Source organism: Pyrgilauda ruficollis, unplaced genomic scaffold, assembly GCF_017590135.1.
Source record: "Pyrgilauda ruficollis isolate IOZ18807 unplaced genomic scaffold, ASM1759013v1 scaffold55, whole genome shotgun sequence".
NCBI lineage: Eukaryota > Metazoa > Chordata > Aves > Passeriformes > Passeridae > Pyrgilauda > Pyrgilauda ruficollis.
In genome coordinates, this window is record NW_024527155.1 from 8,899,411 (window position 1) to 8,914,932 (window position 15,522).

Here is a 15,522-nt window from a genome sequence, read left to right on the forward strand (position 1 = left end):
CGGGCGTGCCCGGTTATTTCTGCTCAGGCAGTCAGCGGGGCAGCCCCGGCGCGGTCGGGGGGCGGGGGGAAGATGGCGGCGTCCCTGTGGCTGAGCGCGGCTGCTGCGGGCCGGGCGCTCGGCGCTGGGCGCGGGGCTCTCCCTGCCCGCCCGAGCGGGATGGAGACACCTGCACGGCACCTGGGAGCTGCTGGGTGAGTGGCGGGCTGGTGCCCTGCGAGGACGTGGGGCGGAGGGAAGGTTGAGAGCGGGTGGTTGCGGTGCGTTGACCCTGGCTGGATGTCCGGCACCCGCGAAGCTCCTCTGTAGCTGCCCTCCGCACATGGGCAGGGGAGACAAAATATAGCAGAAGGCTCATGTGTTGAGGTAAGGATAGGGAGAAACCAGTGGGCGATTACTGTCATGGGCAGAGCAGACTCGATTTGGGGATATTAGTGGAGTTTATTGCCGGTGAAAATCGGAGCAGGACACAAGCTGAGAGGGGCCCCGGGGCGCTGCTGGGTGAGCGCCCTGCGCGGGCTGTGTTTGCCTGGGCCTCTGCAGCTGCTGAAGGCACGGAGGGGCTGCTGGGAGAACTCGGAGAGATGTGAGAATTGTTAAAGGTCTGGAAAGGAAACAACTGAAATCTACAGAGGAAAATAAAATTAAGCCTTCAAGTATGAAAATATTTCGTTGTCGATAGGGAAAAAGTTCTCACCATTGAAAACAGGAATGTGTTTTCCCGGTGGAAGTATAGCTAAGCACTGGAAAAGGAAGTTTATTTGGTTGTTTGGTAGTTCCACCACATTTCTGTCACCTTACTCTCCTGGTAATGTTCAAGTAACTGGAGAAGAGTATGTGATGTATCTTTTATGTAATTCTATTTGATTTTTTAATGGAAAAAATAAAATTAGTTAATTGTATGTCTAGCATCCTTTCCTACATAGAAGTCAAGGTGTGATGTTATGACAACAACCTTTCAAGATGTATTTTTCAAGAGTTTGTTGTTACACAATTATCGGGCAGATCATTTACCCTTCCATGTTTTCCTCTGTCTCTAAGAGATGTGGGAAGAGTTACAGATCCTGAAATGAAATGTGATCTTTCCCTACTTGCTCTGTAAGTTACGACTTGTCAAACATTTAAACAATGATCAGGTGCATTGTCATGAGTTCTGGTGTGATGCTAACCATGAAGTACCTGAACTCTTTGAGGTTTAAGTGCACTTACAAAAAAGTAAGTTTTAATTAACCTTGTGTAATAAAACTCAGTAGCAGCTCAGAGACAGTTGTGGTTTAGACCTCAACATCCCCTTCTTTCCGGCCCTGGTTGCCTTTCCTGCTTTGCAGTATGAAAATCTTTTCCTTTGTAAAACCTGCTGTGTGTGATACAGGAAAGTCTGTACCTTTCTTGAAATAAATGTTATTTGTTTCCAGATTTTATTAGAAAAAGCTTGCTTCTTTCTACATATAATAGAATGCAAATATAATATAATGCATGATAAACTACTTCTAAATTGGTCTTATTATTTAAATCCTTAAATAACTTTTGTCTGCAGTTCTCCCAGACAATATATTGTGTTTTTTATGTTAAGAGTACTTAATATATAGCTGGAGTTAAATTTCTAAATTTGGATATGCAAATGACTAGTATCTTTTAATTCCTTACAGTAAGCTTTAAAGCATTAGGGTGGATAGATCACATCTTTAACTCATTCAGGCTTTCCTCATTCAACCCTTCTAGTGTACTTACAGCTTTCCAAGGTGGTGTGTGTTTTGGTGGTACCATTTTTCTTAACTTCATTGTTGCCTCTAAAATTAAAGAGGAGAGGTCATAACTTCTCTGGTAAAATACAGCTCATTTGGGCATCAAACTCACCCCTGGTTCCTAGTTTGTCAATGCAAATTTAAGTAAATTTTACTTTAGCTTTACTTTTATTTCTCTGCTTTTCTGCTTCTGAAAAAGCCGCTGTTTGAAGTATTGGTTCATGTGGATCTAGTTTATCACCTCACAAGAATCTTTTGTTTGTTCCTATGTTTCTGTCCTTTTGTGGTGCCGGTAGAGGAAAGGCTGTTTTGCATAATTAAAGCAATTAATTCAGAATGGAATTCTTAGCTTGTTGGTCACAGAGAAAGATGAAAAAGAATAGAATGACCTCTTTATGTTAAAGTGTACAAAGTATATTCTTTGTTTCATAATCTTATCATTTGTCTTAAGTTGCAGTACATTTTTCAATTCTCTACTGACTGCAGAGTGTGTGTAGGAAGTTATGAAATATCTTTCTGGTGGGACAGGTTAAATATGCATTGAATCCCTTCATAGAGAGGGAAGGCAGCAGAAATGTTGCCAGGCTCCACAGTTAAAAAGTGTCACCAAGAACAAATTCTCTTGGATACAGAGAGCTGTCTTTAAAATAGCAATCTCTTGTTTGTGTGACGTTTGTCTGGGTTCTTTTTAAGTTTTCCTCCTTTTATATTCACATAATTGAAGTGTAATAACACAGTTGCTATTGATAGAAGTAAAAATCAGTGGGTGGTGACTGGAAGTCCAGAAGTTTTGCTTATGGTTCTAAATTCTGATTTGCCCATGAGCTTAGTGTTTGAGATTCTCTGAAAACTGCCAGAACTTTTTGCTGACCCACAATTGCAAAGCAACAATATTTACTTCCCAGGGTGCTTATAAGGGCTGCCTGCACAGTGCAACTAACTTATGTAAACGCAGTGATTACTTTCACTATCCCCTTTTTAATTTAATGAAGGCAAATAATATTTGGTGAAGGTAATTCTACATCGTAAGGCTGCTTTTCTTTGAGGAGGCACATTGAAGCCTGGTTTGTGTTAGGTCATTAACTCAAAAGTAACTAAAACGGCTTTGAAACAGTCTTGTTGTGGCTGGTGTTCCTGTGTATCTCATACTGAGCAAGGCTCTTAATTTCAACAGCACTGAATTTCTCTGAGCGCTGGCCCCTCTGGACATAAGCATTAAACAGGTGCACAAGGCCCTGTCTTCTACTTTGTATCCAGCTTTATTTATTTGTCCATTTCATGGCTACTTGCTGCTGGAGTTCCTCTTCTAACTTGATGAAAGGACCAGAATGGATTGTATGTTTTGTGGTAGTTGTTCATATCATTGAAGGGAAAATGCTACAGTGGCACAAATTTGTTGCTCAGTTTTTGTATTTGTGCCAAAGTACAAAGCATATTCTGGGAAATGGATCAAGTAGCTCTTCATGGAAGAGAAATGTGAACCACTGTGTTTAAAAATTAATTTTTCCTCATTAAAAATGTGGATTATTTTCACTTTTTTAAATGAGGTCTGTCTGCTAGTTCTCAATAAATTGAGATATTTGTGGGATATGACTTCAAAATAATGTTTTGATTGTCAAAGTCAGACTTGTCAAGTTAGACTAATGAAACTGAGAATACTTCTTTGCATCCTATAATGTATAATGTTTTCTACTTGCTGTTACTGAGAAATATTATTTTTGGGTAAATATAAGACAATTATTAACTTATACTTTAATTTGTCAGTCATACTTCAAATACTACAAAACTTTATTTGGGAAATGAACACAGATAAGCATTCACATACATAACATAGTTCACTTTTCTGTTTATTGGTCCTAGATGAGAAGTTGCAGGAAATTTTTTAAAGAAAGTGCATGGAGGTAATTCAGATGGGAATTGTGAGTGTTACAAGGAACATTGTCTGGATACATTTCTAAACATGACAGTCATGAGTAATATTAAACTGAAACTACCATGGAAAGACTGAGACAAAAAATGTGGATTTGTTCATGCAGTCTTCTGGGAACATCAACCATGCAAATGAGCTCATTTCCACAAAACTCAAGTGTTTTTGGTAGCATGATCCTGATTGTGTTGCTGTCTTGGGGGCTTTAGGGAATAACTAACTTTCTGCTCTTGGTGCATTTTAAAATGTCAGGATCATTGATGGCTGCTTGGGTCATTAGAGGTTTGCTACAGTGTTTCCATGTCACGTTATAGATTGGTTTGGATTGGAAGGGACTTTTAAAGGTCATCTAGTCCATCCCCGCTGTGATGAGCAGGGACATCTTTGAATAGACCAGGTTGTTCGGGTCCCCATCCAGCCTCCCAGTGATGGGGCATCCACTACCACTCTGGGCAGCCTGTTTCTATGTTTCACCTTTGTCATTGTAAAAATCTTCCTTACAGTCAGTCTAAATCCTCCCTCTTTCAAACCACTACCCCTTGTTCTGTTGTTGTTGGCCCAGTTAAGAACATGTCCCCATCTCTCTTAAAAGCCACTTTAGTAACTATTGAAAGACTGCAGTAAGGTCTCTCTGGAACCTTCTTCTGGAACTCTTCTCCAGACTGAGCAACCTTGACTCTCTTGATGTTTCTTCATATAAGAGGAGCTCTCTCCCTCATCATTTTTGTGGCTGTCCTCTGGATCCCCTCCAACACATCCATGCCTTTCCTGTGCTGAGGATTCAGGAGCTGGATGCATTTCTCCAGGTGGGATCTCACCAGAGCAGATTAGAGAGGCTGAATCACCATCCTTGACCTGCTGGCCACGCTGATTTTTGTGTCCCAGGCTGTGCTTGGCTTCTGGGCTGTGAGCCACAACCTGCCACATCACAGCTTTTCATCTGCCAGTACCTTTAAAAGATTTGTCACCAGTGTCTGTGGGAGCATTGAGATGGCCACTACCCTGTGGATTCAACCCAATCCACACCCATGAAACAGTCCACCCATCAAATCCTTATTTCATCAATTTACAGAGAACAGTGTCATAAGTCCAGAGAGGTGACATCCAGAGCCCTTCTTTGCTCACTGGTGTAATCATTCTATCCTATGAAGCCACTAGGTTGGTCAGGTAAGACTTGCCCTTGGTGAAGCTGTCCTGAATCACCTCCCTGTTCTCCATGTGCCTTGGCACAGCTTTTGGAAAAAAAAGGGGTAAGGAAAAAAAAAACTAGAAGAATTTTGAGCTGAAAAGCAGATAAGGAAAAAAATGGAAAAAAATATATTAATTTCTAAGTTTCTTTTTTTACCTGTTTCTGACTACTCCAAGCAATACAGCAGCTGGGAGAAATGTGGTGTTATTTCCTATAGAATGATAACAATCCTTAATGCTGGGTATTAGAGAAAAGGGAATATGAAACAGAAATAAGCCTTGCCATTGTACCTTCTATGTGTCTATTTGTGTTCTGTGACTGAACACAAATTCAGACATAGTAGTTGAAGAATGAGTCTCAAAAGTCAGGTACTGGAAAGCTGCTTTTACAAAATTGATCTAGAAAGATGCTTTTTTTTGGCCTCATAAGTATATTTAAAAGTTCAGAAAGGTAGTATCTCTCATGTTAATGTCCTCTTTGGGGTAGAGGATCAGATGACAAGAGGTGTAACTTGCTGTGAAGCCAAGCTCTGTGCTGTATCCTGAGCTCTGCCCTCAGAAGAATCCCACTAACACGGCACACAGTTGCTGTTACACAGTGCTGCTTCTGCAAACGGGTTCACTGAGCCAAGACAAAATCACTGAAACTTGAAATCAAGCAATTTCTGTAAAGTAGATATAGTTTTCTAGTTAAAAGGATAAATAAACATCAAAAAAGTGTCAGTGAAAGAGGTGGATCATCAGTGTCTAGAATGCTAGGATCACAAAGGCTTTATTAATTTAAAAGATATGTTTAATCTGGAAAAAAAATTTCACAGCCTGAGTCAAGGAGGAGAAGGATGACAGGAGAAAGGAGGATGTATTTTGAGATGATCAACAAAACTTTAGGTCTAGGAATGCAGGGTTTGTGAATTTCCATTTCTCTTGCAATGTATCTTTTTCCTTTGAGCTCTTTGGTGGGCTTGCTTGTATGTTAGCTTAAAAAAGAGCATCATAGTGAATCTTTTGTTCAGGTATCTTTCAGATTCATGCACTTTAGTTTCTTTTGTGGTAAGCAGTTAACTGAGAAAAAAAATTATACTGAAAAAGTACTCAGTTGAGATAACCACATGCTTGTTTTGCAGGTACACCTGGTATTAAAGTTCTTATGCCTGCACTTTCTCCAACAATGGAAGAAGGAAACATTGTGAAATGGTTAAAAAAGGAAGGTAAGATAGCATTTTCTGTGGTCAAATTTTCCATAATTCTTCAGCTATGTAAATCTATTCTGTAAAAATAAGATAACTCTTCCTGGTTATAGGTCAGGACAGTGATCTATAGTATAGGTCAGTATTTTGAAGCAAAATGTTTGGTGTATGGATGCTGTCATCATGAACTATACCTGCTTTGAAGTTGTTCATTCTTTAACTGTTTTTTTTTTTTTTGTTTAATTGTCTTCCAAAAGGTTGCATTGATCATATTTTTGAAAAATTTCCATTCGGCTCTTCCAGGGTGTGAGTGTGTGTGCTGTTTTTAATTTCCAGTGTTGTCATGCTGCTCAGTAGCTTTGGAAGTCTGAGAGCCATTGACTTTGGGGAGAGTCTCTTTCATTATTCTGCTGTTATGGAATATCATGAAAGATATAGTATTTTTTGAATACCTTTTCTAATATCTTAATTATAGACTACAGTTAAAAGTTAGAGAAATTTAAATTACTTTCATAACCCTAATACCACATGGGGGAATTTTTCCCTATAAGAACCCAAACTGAAAACTAACTTACTCATCCAAAAAAAGCCTGAACTCTGTGCTCTGAAGACTATGTGCTTCTGCTTGGAGCAACTGGATAAAAAGTCTGTCAGGATTTGTCTTCACATAGGTTGTGTGTAAATGAAAAAATATCTGTAGAAGAGTTAGCAGTTCCTGTTCTGTCAGGAGACCTTTGTCTTGTTTACTCCTACCCTATCTCTTCTTCAATTTTAATATTAAACCTGAGTTTTGACTGTAGTTTTGGATTCCAGATAGCTGTTGTTCATTGTGCATTGCAGGCTTTTGGATAGCAGTAGGAACATATCTTGTTCACAGGTATTTTTAGATTTCCTGAAGAGATTAATACATCTGGAGAAAAGAAAATATCTTAAAGCTTAGTATCTTTGACAGACACAATTTGAATAGCTAAACATATTTTGACTATTGTGCCTAGATAAGCCTTTTCCTTTGGCTTTTCTTGTAAGTGTTGGTAGAGCTTCCATTATTGTGTTACTGGAGAGCTTTGCTTTGCTATATTTTGAATACATTTTGAGAGGTGGCTGGAAGACAGCTTCTTGCTCCAGTAGTGGACTTGGCCTTTTGCTCATGAAATTTTTAGTAAGAATTTCTGCAAAATTTACTGGGAACAATTCAGAAGTTTGTGTCAATTAAAAAAATTCCACCAGTGTTCTTGAAACTTGAAGCTTCAGTTAATCAAGTCCAGGATGATGGAGAGAGGAAAGAATGATCCAAAGTCCTGTTTATATTTGTTAGTTGTCAATAGCTGTAAAACATTAAATATCAACAGTAACATGTTTTACAGTAATTATAGCATTCAAAATTGCAAGAGAAAACACGGTAGGAGTTGAAGTAGATTCCACTTTGCTCTAACATGAATTAATCCACTTTCCTCATAAAAAAAGTGTTAGAATGTAAAAGCTGTACAATGGTTTTTCTCAGTCTTTCCCCTAGCCTTCCACCCTAACACAAAATAAAAAAAAAGCTTCACACCTATTTTAATTAAATTAAAATAAAATCTTAATTGATTATTAGATTTAGAAAAAAAACTAAGTATTTTTATTGCTCTGTTTTCTATTTAGAAAGAAGACCAAAACCACATACAATATTTTGTCTTATTGGCCACATCTATGGCCGTAATTAGTTCCTGTCAATACTTTTGTTTCCTCTAAGAGTCTGGACAATAAACATAACGACAATATTAAGATAAGTTTTGAAGAAAATAGTGAAGCAATTTAATGTTTACACGGCTCTCTGTAAGGGATGCTCTTAACTACTTAATTCTCTAGAGTGTTTGCCATGTGAAACAGTGTTGTTGCTGAACATAAATGTTTGCAAATCTGATGTCCAAGAAAATAAATATTTTTAAGCAGTTGACAGAAGCAAGCCACTTGCATATAAAATGTTTTTGCCCCTGTTAGCCAGAAGGGGTCAGTATAATACTATGTTGATAGTCTTTCTGTTCTTTGTGTAAGTATCAAATGTTTTCATTTTGTGGTTTCACAGGATGGACAGATAATTTCACTACTACAGAAGGGAAAGCGCTGAATTTCATTGATAGCTTTACTTATCCTTCTCATTGTTAATGCAGTTTCATGTTGATTCCTATGGGTAATAAAGTCATTCTCACAAAGATAAAACTATGTTTCTAAAAACTTGTATTTATTATGTATGAATTTAATGTTGATGAAAGCTGGTAGACTGACAGCCCAGGAGACCAAAATCCTCTTGTTAATGTGGGCAGAAAACAGAAGATACAACAGTGCTGGCAGCATCCACACACAGTGTAACACTGCTACCTTTTGAGACATCAGCACCAGGGACTTCAGTATCTGTGTTCAGTCAACTCTGATTTTATTTGCAACATTAAGAAATGCAGCTTGTATCTTGTGATTTGGATACTTGTCTTGTCAGTAGTTGAGCAGAGCACCAGGGCTATTGGATGCCAATTGGATCTCCTGGAAGGAAACTCTGCTTCAGTAGAGATCCTAACCAGTCAGCTTAGCTATGGGAATTTAATCATTAAAACCAAATAAAAACAAACAAAGAAACAAACCAAACAAACACAAAACCTGAACCCCACCCAAAATTTTACAAGGGCATTATATATATATATATAATTTCAGAGAGCTCTGTTTCAGGCAACTTCTGTTTCAAATACTGCTCGGTTTAAAGTGTAAGAGCAAAGATATGATTTGCAAAAGTGTTCTTTCCAATCCTAATCATTGGGAAAGCTGATTTGTAATTGACATCAAAGTGGGCATTGATTAGGAGCTATCACAAATATTGTAATCTCTAATGAAAGTAACTATGGTCTTTTCTGTTGCACTTGGGTACTGAAACACGCACAGGACTTGAATGCTGCAGTGAAGTGAATTCTTACACTGCATTTATTCAATTGCCTTTCACATTTGTGGTAACTTTATAGCTGCAGCAATGAAAGGAAAACAAGAAAAGGTAGTGGAAAAGTGGTTTGTCCAGTTCTCAGAAGACTTTTCCTGTTGCGCTCCCTGTGTAACACGAAGTTAGTTTTCTGTGAGCAGCTTCAGGTACCCAAGTTGAGATGTGACATGACAAACTCATGGATGAAGGTATTTGCTTGGCTGGCCTGCCCTGCTGGAGGCACTGCTGTTGGTCTCTGAGCACTGACATTTCGTTTTAATGGTGCAGAACACTTACAGTCTGATGGCAGATTAAGATACAGAGTTAAGCTCCTTTCTGCTTGCCAACCTTAGCTCTGTAAATTACAGAATTTGTCCAACAATTTCATTTCTTAACAGCTGAGAAGTACTTGCCTAATGATCTGATATACGGCCTACTTGAATTAATGATCCAGTGAAATTAAAACACTCGTATAGAGACTAGAGTTTTGACTTCCTCTTATAAACTGTTCATGCTCTAGTTATTGCAGAGTGGAATGTGGCTGTTAGATTATTGCATTAAAAAGATAAAGTACATTTCTCTACCAGTTTCTGTAATAGGAACATTTATGACTTATAAAACTGTGTATGTAACTGAGCTGTTGATGTTTTTATTCAACACAAATGAGGTACAACACCTTATTATCCCTTTCTAATTCATGTAGTCCTGAAGCAGGAGATGATTTTTTTTATAGTATTGTCTCTTACCTAAATGTCGGTGGTAACCTGCACTTTTAATTCTGCACCTTAAGCACAACAGAGTGATATCTGTAGTTAAGCTAAATGCTTAGACAGGTACTGCTGTTATAGCATTTCTGGTAATGGAGAAATATTAGACTTTTACTTTATGTGAAATTGTAGGCATGTTTTAGGCTTCTATGTGTTATCTCTATAAGGAATAAAAAGCTGTGTTTTGTTGGAAGCCAAAACATTCAACTACCTAACAGTTTTTAATGTAATGTCAGTTTTAATGTTGGACATCTAGTCAGTATTGATTTGTTGAAATAATCCAGACACATATCTTTATCATCTGCTAGCAGATACAGATATTCTTCAAAAGCAGAGGAAGAGAATCCTTCAGAATTAATCTTGGATTTGTGTAATGTAGCAAAAGCAATTTCTAGCACTTGTGCATATTTTTATTTCACAAAGTAAGTATGAATGAATTCTTGAAAAGACCTTTCTGTACTATATAGGAGATTAAGCAAACTTGCAGCTGTGCTTTTCCAAAGACATTAAAATTCCTGAGGTTTATTTGACTTTCTTTAATAGTGTAGACACCAGTTACAGAACCATAATACCATTGTCCTAAGCAGTTTTAGATAGCTTGCTCTGTCTGGTGGCTAGCAGTGAATATGGAAGGCTCAGTATTTTATTAATGGCAGTGCTACTGAGTATGAGGTTCTGAAAATAAATTTCATTGTGTGTGTACTTCCTCTTGGAAAGCCTGCTGAAAACATCAGTACTGGGAACATGTCAGTGTTCTGCCACAGCAGTTTGTGGTTCTTGAATCTTGGTGATTTTATTTGGAAAGGAAAGATACAATACAAGTAATGATGGGGATCAACTAGCTATAAAATATATTATGGAATACAAAATAACTGTATTATACAGTGAACATCTATCTTCCATGGTTAAAGAAATCTGAAAGGAAGTTTAGGGTAAGTATTCTTAAGTTCTGTTGTATTTTGCAGGTGACACAGTGAATGTTGGAGATGCATTGTGTGAAATTGAAACGGACAAAGCAGTGGTTACCATGGAATCAAGTGATGATGGCATATTGGCAAAAATACTGGTAGGAATCCTGCATTTCTCAGTAGGGTGTTATAACTTCAGACTGTTGTTTAGCATATTGCCTCAAAAACTAGTTTAGATAGCTAAATTTCTGCTCAGCATTCAGGAAAATGCACTTGCTTGTATTTCTGGGGAGAAATAATTGCTCTATTTGTGCCACGTGTGTACCAGACTGCTGGTACATGGTATGTGGTTCTGTATATATTTAATGGATTTTCACTTAACCTGTTGTTTTGTATGTTTTACAACTGGTGAATTATGTCCATGAAATACTGTAGTTTGACACCTCTGAGTTACAGGAAAACAATTAACAATCAGTTGGAATCTGGAATTTTGGGTGGTACTTTACCTAGGATGTGTTATCTCTCTGCTAGATTGTCTTGTGCTAGTCATTCAAGGTGGCATGTTACACAACATGGGCTGACCCAGAGAACAGTTTTTGGAGGTAATAATTTCCTCTGTCAAAATTAGATTGATTAGGCTTAATAGAAAGAACAAGAATTGGGATGAGTAGGAAATTTTCTGAAGCAGTCTCAGCTGGTGGTGTATTGCAGCTGTTTCTTCTCTCCCTCCACAATAATTAGACAACGGGATGAATTGCAAGAACTTGGGAAAAAATGAATTAAAATGAGAGATGAGTACTTTCAGCAAATATTACATCATTTGGTTAGAGAGATCTCATATAGGGCACATCTACCCATGAGGTGTGGATCACATAATCATACAAATTAGGCATGCTGGTATTAATTGCAATCCAGCTACTTAAGAAACAGCAGAATGGGCACGGGTACAAACTGGTTCCTGGTGCCGTGAGAAAATTCTACCCTATGCTCAGTGATACATGTTTGTGCTGCTATTACAAAAGCTTTTTGGATTGGTATATTAGACTTCCTATCTCTGCTACAGCTGCATTTTCTTACATCAGCATGTATTTGCACAGTTGTCCTTTGCAAAAACAGAAAAAGGAGAGTAGTTTCCTGTGTGGCAGCATTTAAAAAGCGATGATCTGTTTGGTATCTTCCTTTTTTTATATAAGCCAAGGCAACATCCTTTGCAAAAGTGAAAGTGTCAGGATAGATGGGGGGCTGGGATAGAGAGGAGAGGGGATGTAAGATGGAACTCAGCTGGAAATGAAGTCTATCCGGGCTTACAAAAACTGTCATTAGTCTCCAATTCTAGGATAACTTGCATTTAAACACTAGTGTACATAGACAGGAGTTATTAAAATGTTTTTCCTTCTTTTAATTGTGTTGCTAAATTGGTGTTCAACTATGGAACAACACATTTAATAGGTTTGAGAGGATCTGTTCTGCCATGCCAGGATGAAGTCTCACATGAGGCGTATTTTTTAATGTGTTTAGTCTCCATGTAATTATCTAAATAATTACTGGGCAATGCTTTCACTTTTTTAAAGTCTCTCTTCTTCAGTTTTGAATGTTTCTGAAAATCAATTTGTCTCTGATAACCTTGAAAAATCTTGTGCAACCTATTCTGCATTTGCAGACACTGCTTTGTTAGATAGCGTGAGGGGTAGATATGGGGATTCTCTCTGTCAAAAGTATTAAAGAATTAATCCTAGAGAAATTAAATTGAAGTTTGCTTGGTTTCTTTAATAGTAATTCGTGATGGCTACAAGTAACATTAGTATTTCAGAAGCTGTGGGTTTTTTTGTTTCCTGTCTTGTATTTCAAATGCATCGCAAATTTCTAAATTTCTCTGTGTATTGCTCTTGTGGCACATTTTTTGATAGATCAAAGCCAGACTTTCCAGCAGCTAGATGATATCAGTGTCATGGAGCAGTGGCATTCAGCCTTAGTTATATCCATATGATCCAGTAACAATCCAATGACAAGAGCTGAACCTGAGAAGGAGATGCCAGGAGGTAGAAAATAACTATAACATCTTTCAGAATAAGGGAAGAGAGGCAGCTTTGTTGGAGTAACATGAACAGATCATTATGCAAACCCAATTTTTAATGGATTCTTTTAATCCTTGGAATCTAGAAATGGTAGGCCTAAGAGTCAGAGTACAGAATAGACAGGTTTTTATTCCAGTCTCATAAAAAGTACAGAAAAACCCTGATGTTTCAGAAACTAAAACAACAAGAGAGCAGTAAGATCAGACGTTTTCAGATTTTTTTTTTCCCTAGCTCAGGTGTGATCCTTGGTTGTCTTTCTGCACTGTCTGGTGGATATTTCTGCTCTATATTAGGTGTTCAGTAGATGTTTGTGTAAGGCTTATAAAATGAGCTGTGTCAGGTTTGTGGATGGGTTGATGATTATTTATTGAAAAGATTGTCCTTCCAAGGGCCACTCAGAAGTTTCACATGTGATGTAGTTAATAGGAATTTAAAAATGTTTTGTGCCTCTGAGCTAGCATCTGGCTGAATTTCACACATTTCCTAAAAGAAATGAGACAAATGTGTGTCTTTTGATGCCAGCTACAATTCTGAACCATCTTGACAGAGTTCAGTATGGAAAACTTGAGTCAGATGAGCACACTGTCTGCATAATACTTTGGGTTTTGCATTTAAAGATAGGAGGTTCATTAGGTTAAATTAATTCAACTTCTGTAACCCTTGGTTTTTCTTGACTGTATAATCTATATATGATTTTGGAAGAGCAGGCTAACAGTAAAATAGAAACTCATGCATCTTTATTTCTTCTCTGTCTGACTAGGTCTTTTAATGATCACATCTGATTCAGTGTAAAATGCAATAAAAGATTAAATAACTGAACGAAATATTAGAAGGGTAATTTCAGAGTGATGATTATTCTTTCAGTAGAGTTGCTTCTTAAATTAACACTGATTTTTTTTTTTTTTCCCTGAAACACGGTTCAATTTGGGACAAAATAGATGATGTGTGATTGTTTAAGAACTGTAATTAATTGTTGAGGAATAGACTTAGAGCAGGTACTGGGTGTGCAGCTGCAGTGGGAGCTGCAGGTTTTGATGTGGTGGGAGCACCAGAAAAGGAGCCTTGACCTGGTGCTGGCCCTTTGCCCAGCAAAAGGCACAGGGACCTGTGGCACTGGCCAGGTGACCAGACACTGGGACACAGCAGGAGCCAAGGGCTCAGTAGGAAGACCCCAGACTATTGGCAGCACAGACTGAGGGTATGAAAGGACAGGAATTCCTTTGTTTGTTCTTCCCCAGAGGGACCAGCTCGAGCTGGTTTTGTGTTACTGGGCCACAGTTAAAATTGCTTTAGGGATCTGGGTGACTTGAGATTCTGCTACGGGAAACCCAGGGTCAATCTGGTGAGGAAGATCTGTCTGAATGTGGGGACAGGGTGTACAGGGAGCCAGGTGAGGCGCCCATGGGTTTACTGGAGCCTCCTACTGTGAAGGGGCTTTGTGGTGGGACTGACTGCTAGAGTGGCTCCTGGGTGGTTAGACAGGAAAGTGTCCCTAACATTAGTATCCATTACCATCTTCTCATTCATAACCTAAATGAGAATTGGTATGGAAACTACTTTGTATGAAAATTCCATTGCAGAATGAGCCAGCATAAGTTCTGTCCCTTTTTCTTCCCAGTGGAGGAAATAAACATTTATTTCAGTATATATTGGTTACTGACTGAAGCACTATGCTGCAGTGGAAAAAGCCCCAAGGGAATTTTACTTCTCTGTTCTATCTCCCCTGTCATGTGACCCCTGTCACGGTCACCTGTGCTTTATTGATTTGTTAGCAAAGCTAGGATATTTTTTGACTCTTCTTGGCTACATAGAATCATTGAATGTTTTGGGTTGTAAGGGCCCTTAAAGATCATCTTGTACCAGGGATGCCACTCATTAGATCAGGTTGTGCGGGGCCCCATCCAACCTGGCCCTGAATGCTGGAGGAGTAGGGCATCCACAACCCTTGTAGGCAACCTGTTCCAGTGCTTTACCACCTTTGAGTAAGCATTTCTTTCTAATCTAAACCTGACCCCTTTGATTGTAAAACCATTGCCCCTTGTTCTGCCTGTATAAAAAGGCCCTCTCTCTCCCTTTTTAAAGACCCTCTTAAGCACTGGGAGGTTGCTGTAAAGTCTCTCCAAAGCCTTCCTTTCTCCAGGCTCAGCAACCCCATCTCTCTCAGCCTGTCTTTGTAGGAGAGGTGCCTCAGCCCTCTGGTTTTCTCTGTGGCCCTCTTCTGGACCCACTCTGAACAGGTCCATGTATTGTTGAGGACCCCAGACCTGGAAAAAGCACTCCAGGTGGGGTCTCACAAAAATGGAGTAGAGGGGCAGAATCATTTCCCTCACCCTTCTGGCCACATTCCTACATTTGCCTTTCTGGACTGCAAATCCACACTGTTGGCTTGTGTCCAGCCTCTCATCCTAGCACCTAGAGTCCTTCTATTTATTTCAGCTCTTTCTGCATCTGAGATTCTAGGGTTCATTGAGGTTTATGCAGAGGTTTTTTTATTGTGATTAATGAAAATGTAGCAGTGACTCAAAAATCGAGGAGATGAAAAGTTAAGCAGAATTGTAATAATTCTTCTTTTTCTATCCTAGTTCTGAGCTGCAAAGGCTGCACATACAAAAAGTTACTTTGAGTTCTGAGTGCTAACTTTAGGTGTATGGGATTTGGGGCATAATTTAATGTTCCTCTTCTTATAATAGCAATTATAATTAATTTCAGTCTTGCAATATCTTATTAATAGTAGCAATAAAATGGAATATATCTTACTGATGAATTGTTGTTAATATGTCTGAA

The 15,522-nt window shown here is 38.6% G+C and overlaps 1 protein-coding gene across 1 annotated transcript in view; it reads left to right on the top strand.

Moving 5' to 3' along the window:
- The first annotated feature begins 73 nt into the window (after window positions 1-73).
- The window catches only part of PDHX (pyruvate dehydrogenase complex component X), a 33,079-nt gene continuing 17,630 nt past the window's right edge, over window positions 74-15,522 (top strand). Inside the window, exons 1-3 of the mRNA XM_041481121.1 lie at window positions 74-194; window positions 5,985-6,068; window positions 10,721-10,821. Coding sequence (XP_041337055.1) covers window positions 6,008-6,068; window positions 10,721-10,821 — 162 coding nt within the window. The 5' untranslated portion in view covers window positions 74-194; window positions 5,985-6,007. The remainder of the gene's footprint in view (window positions 195-5,984; window positions 6,069-10,720; window positions 10,822-15,522) is intronic.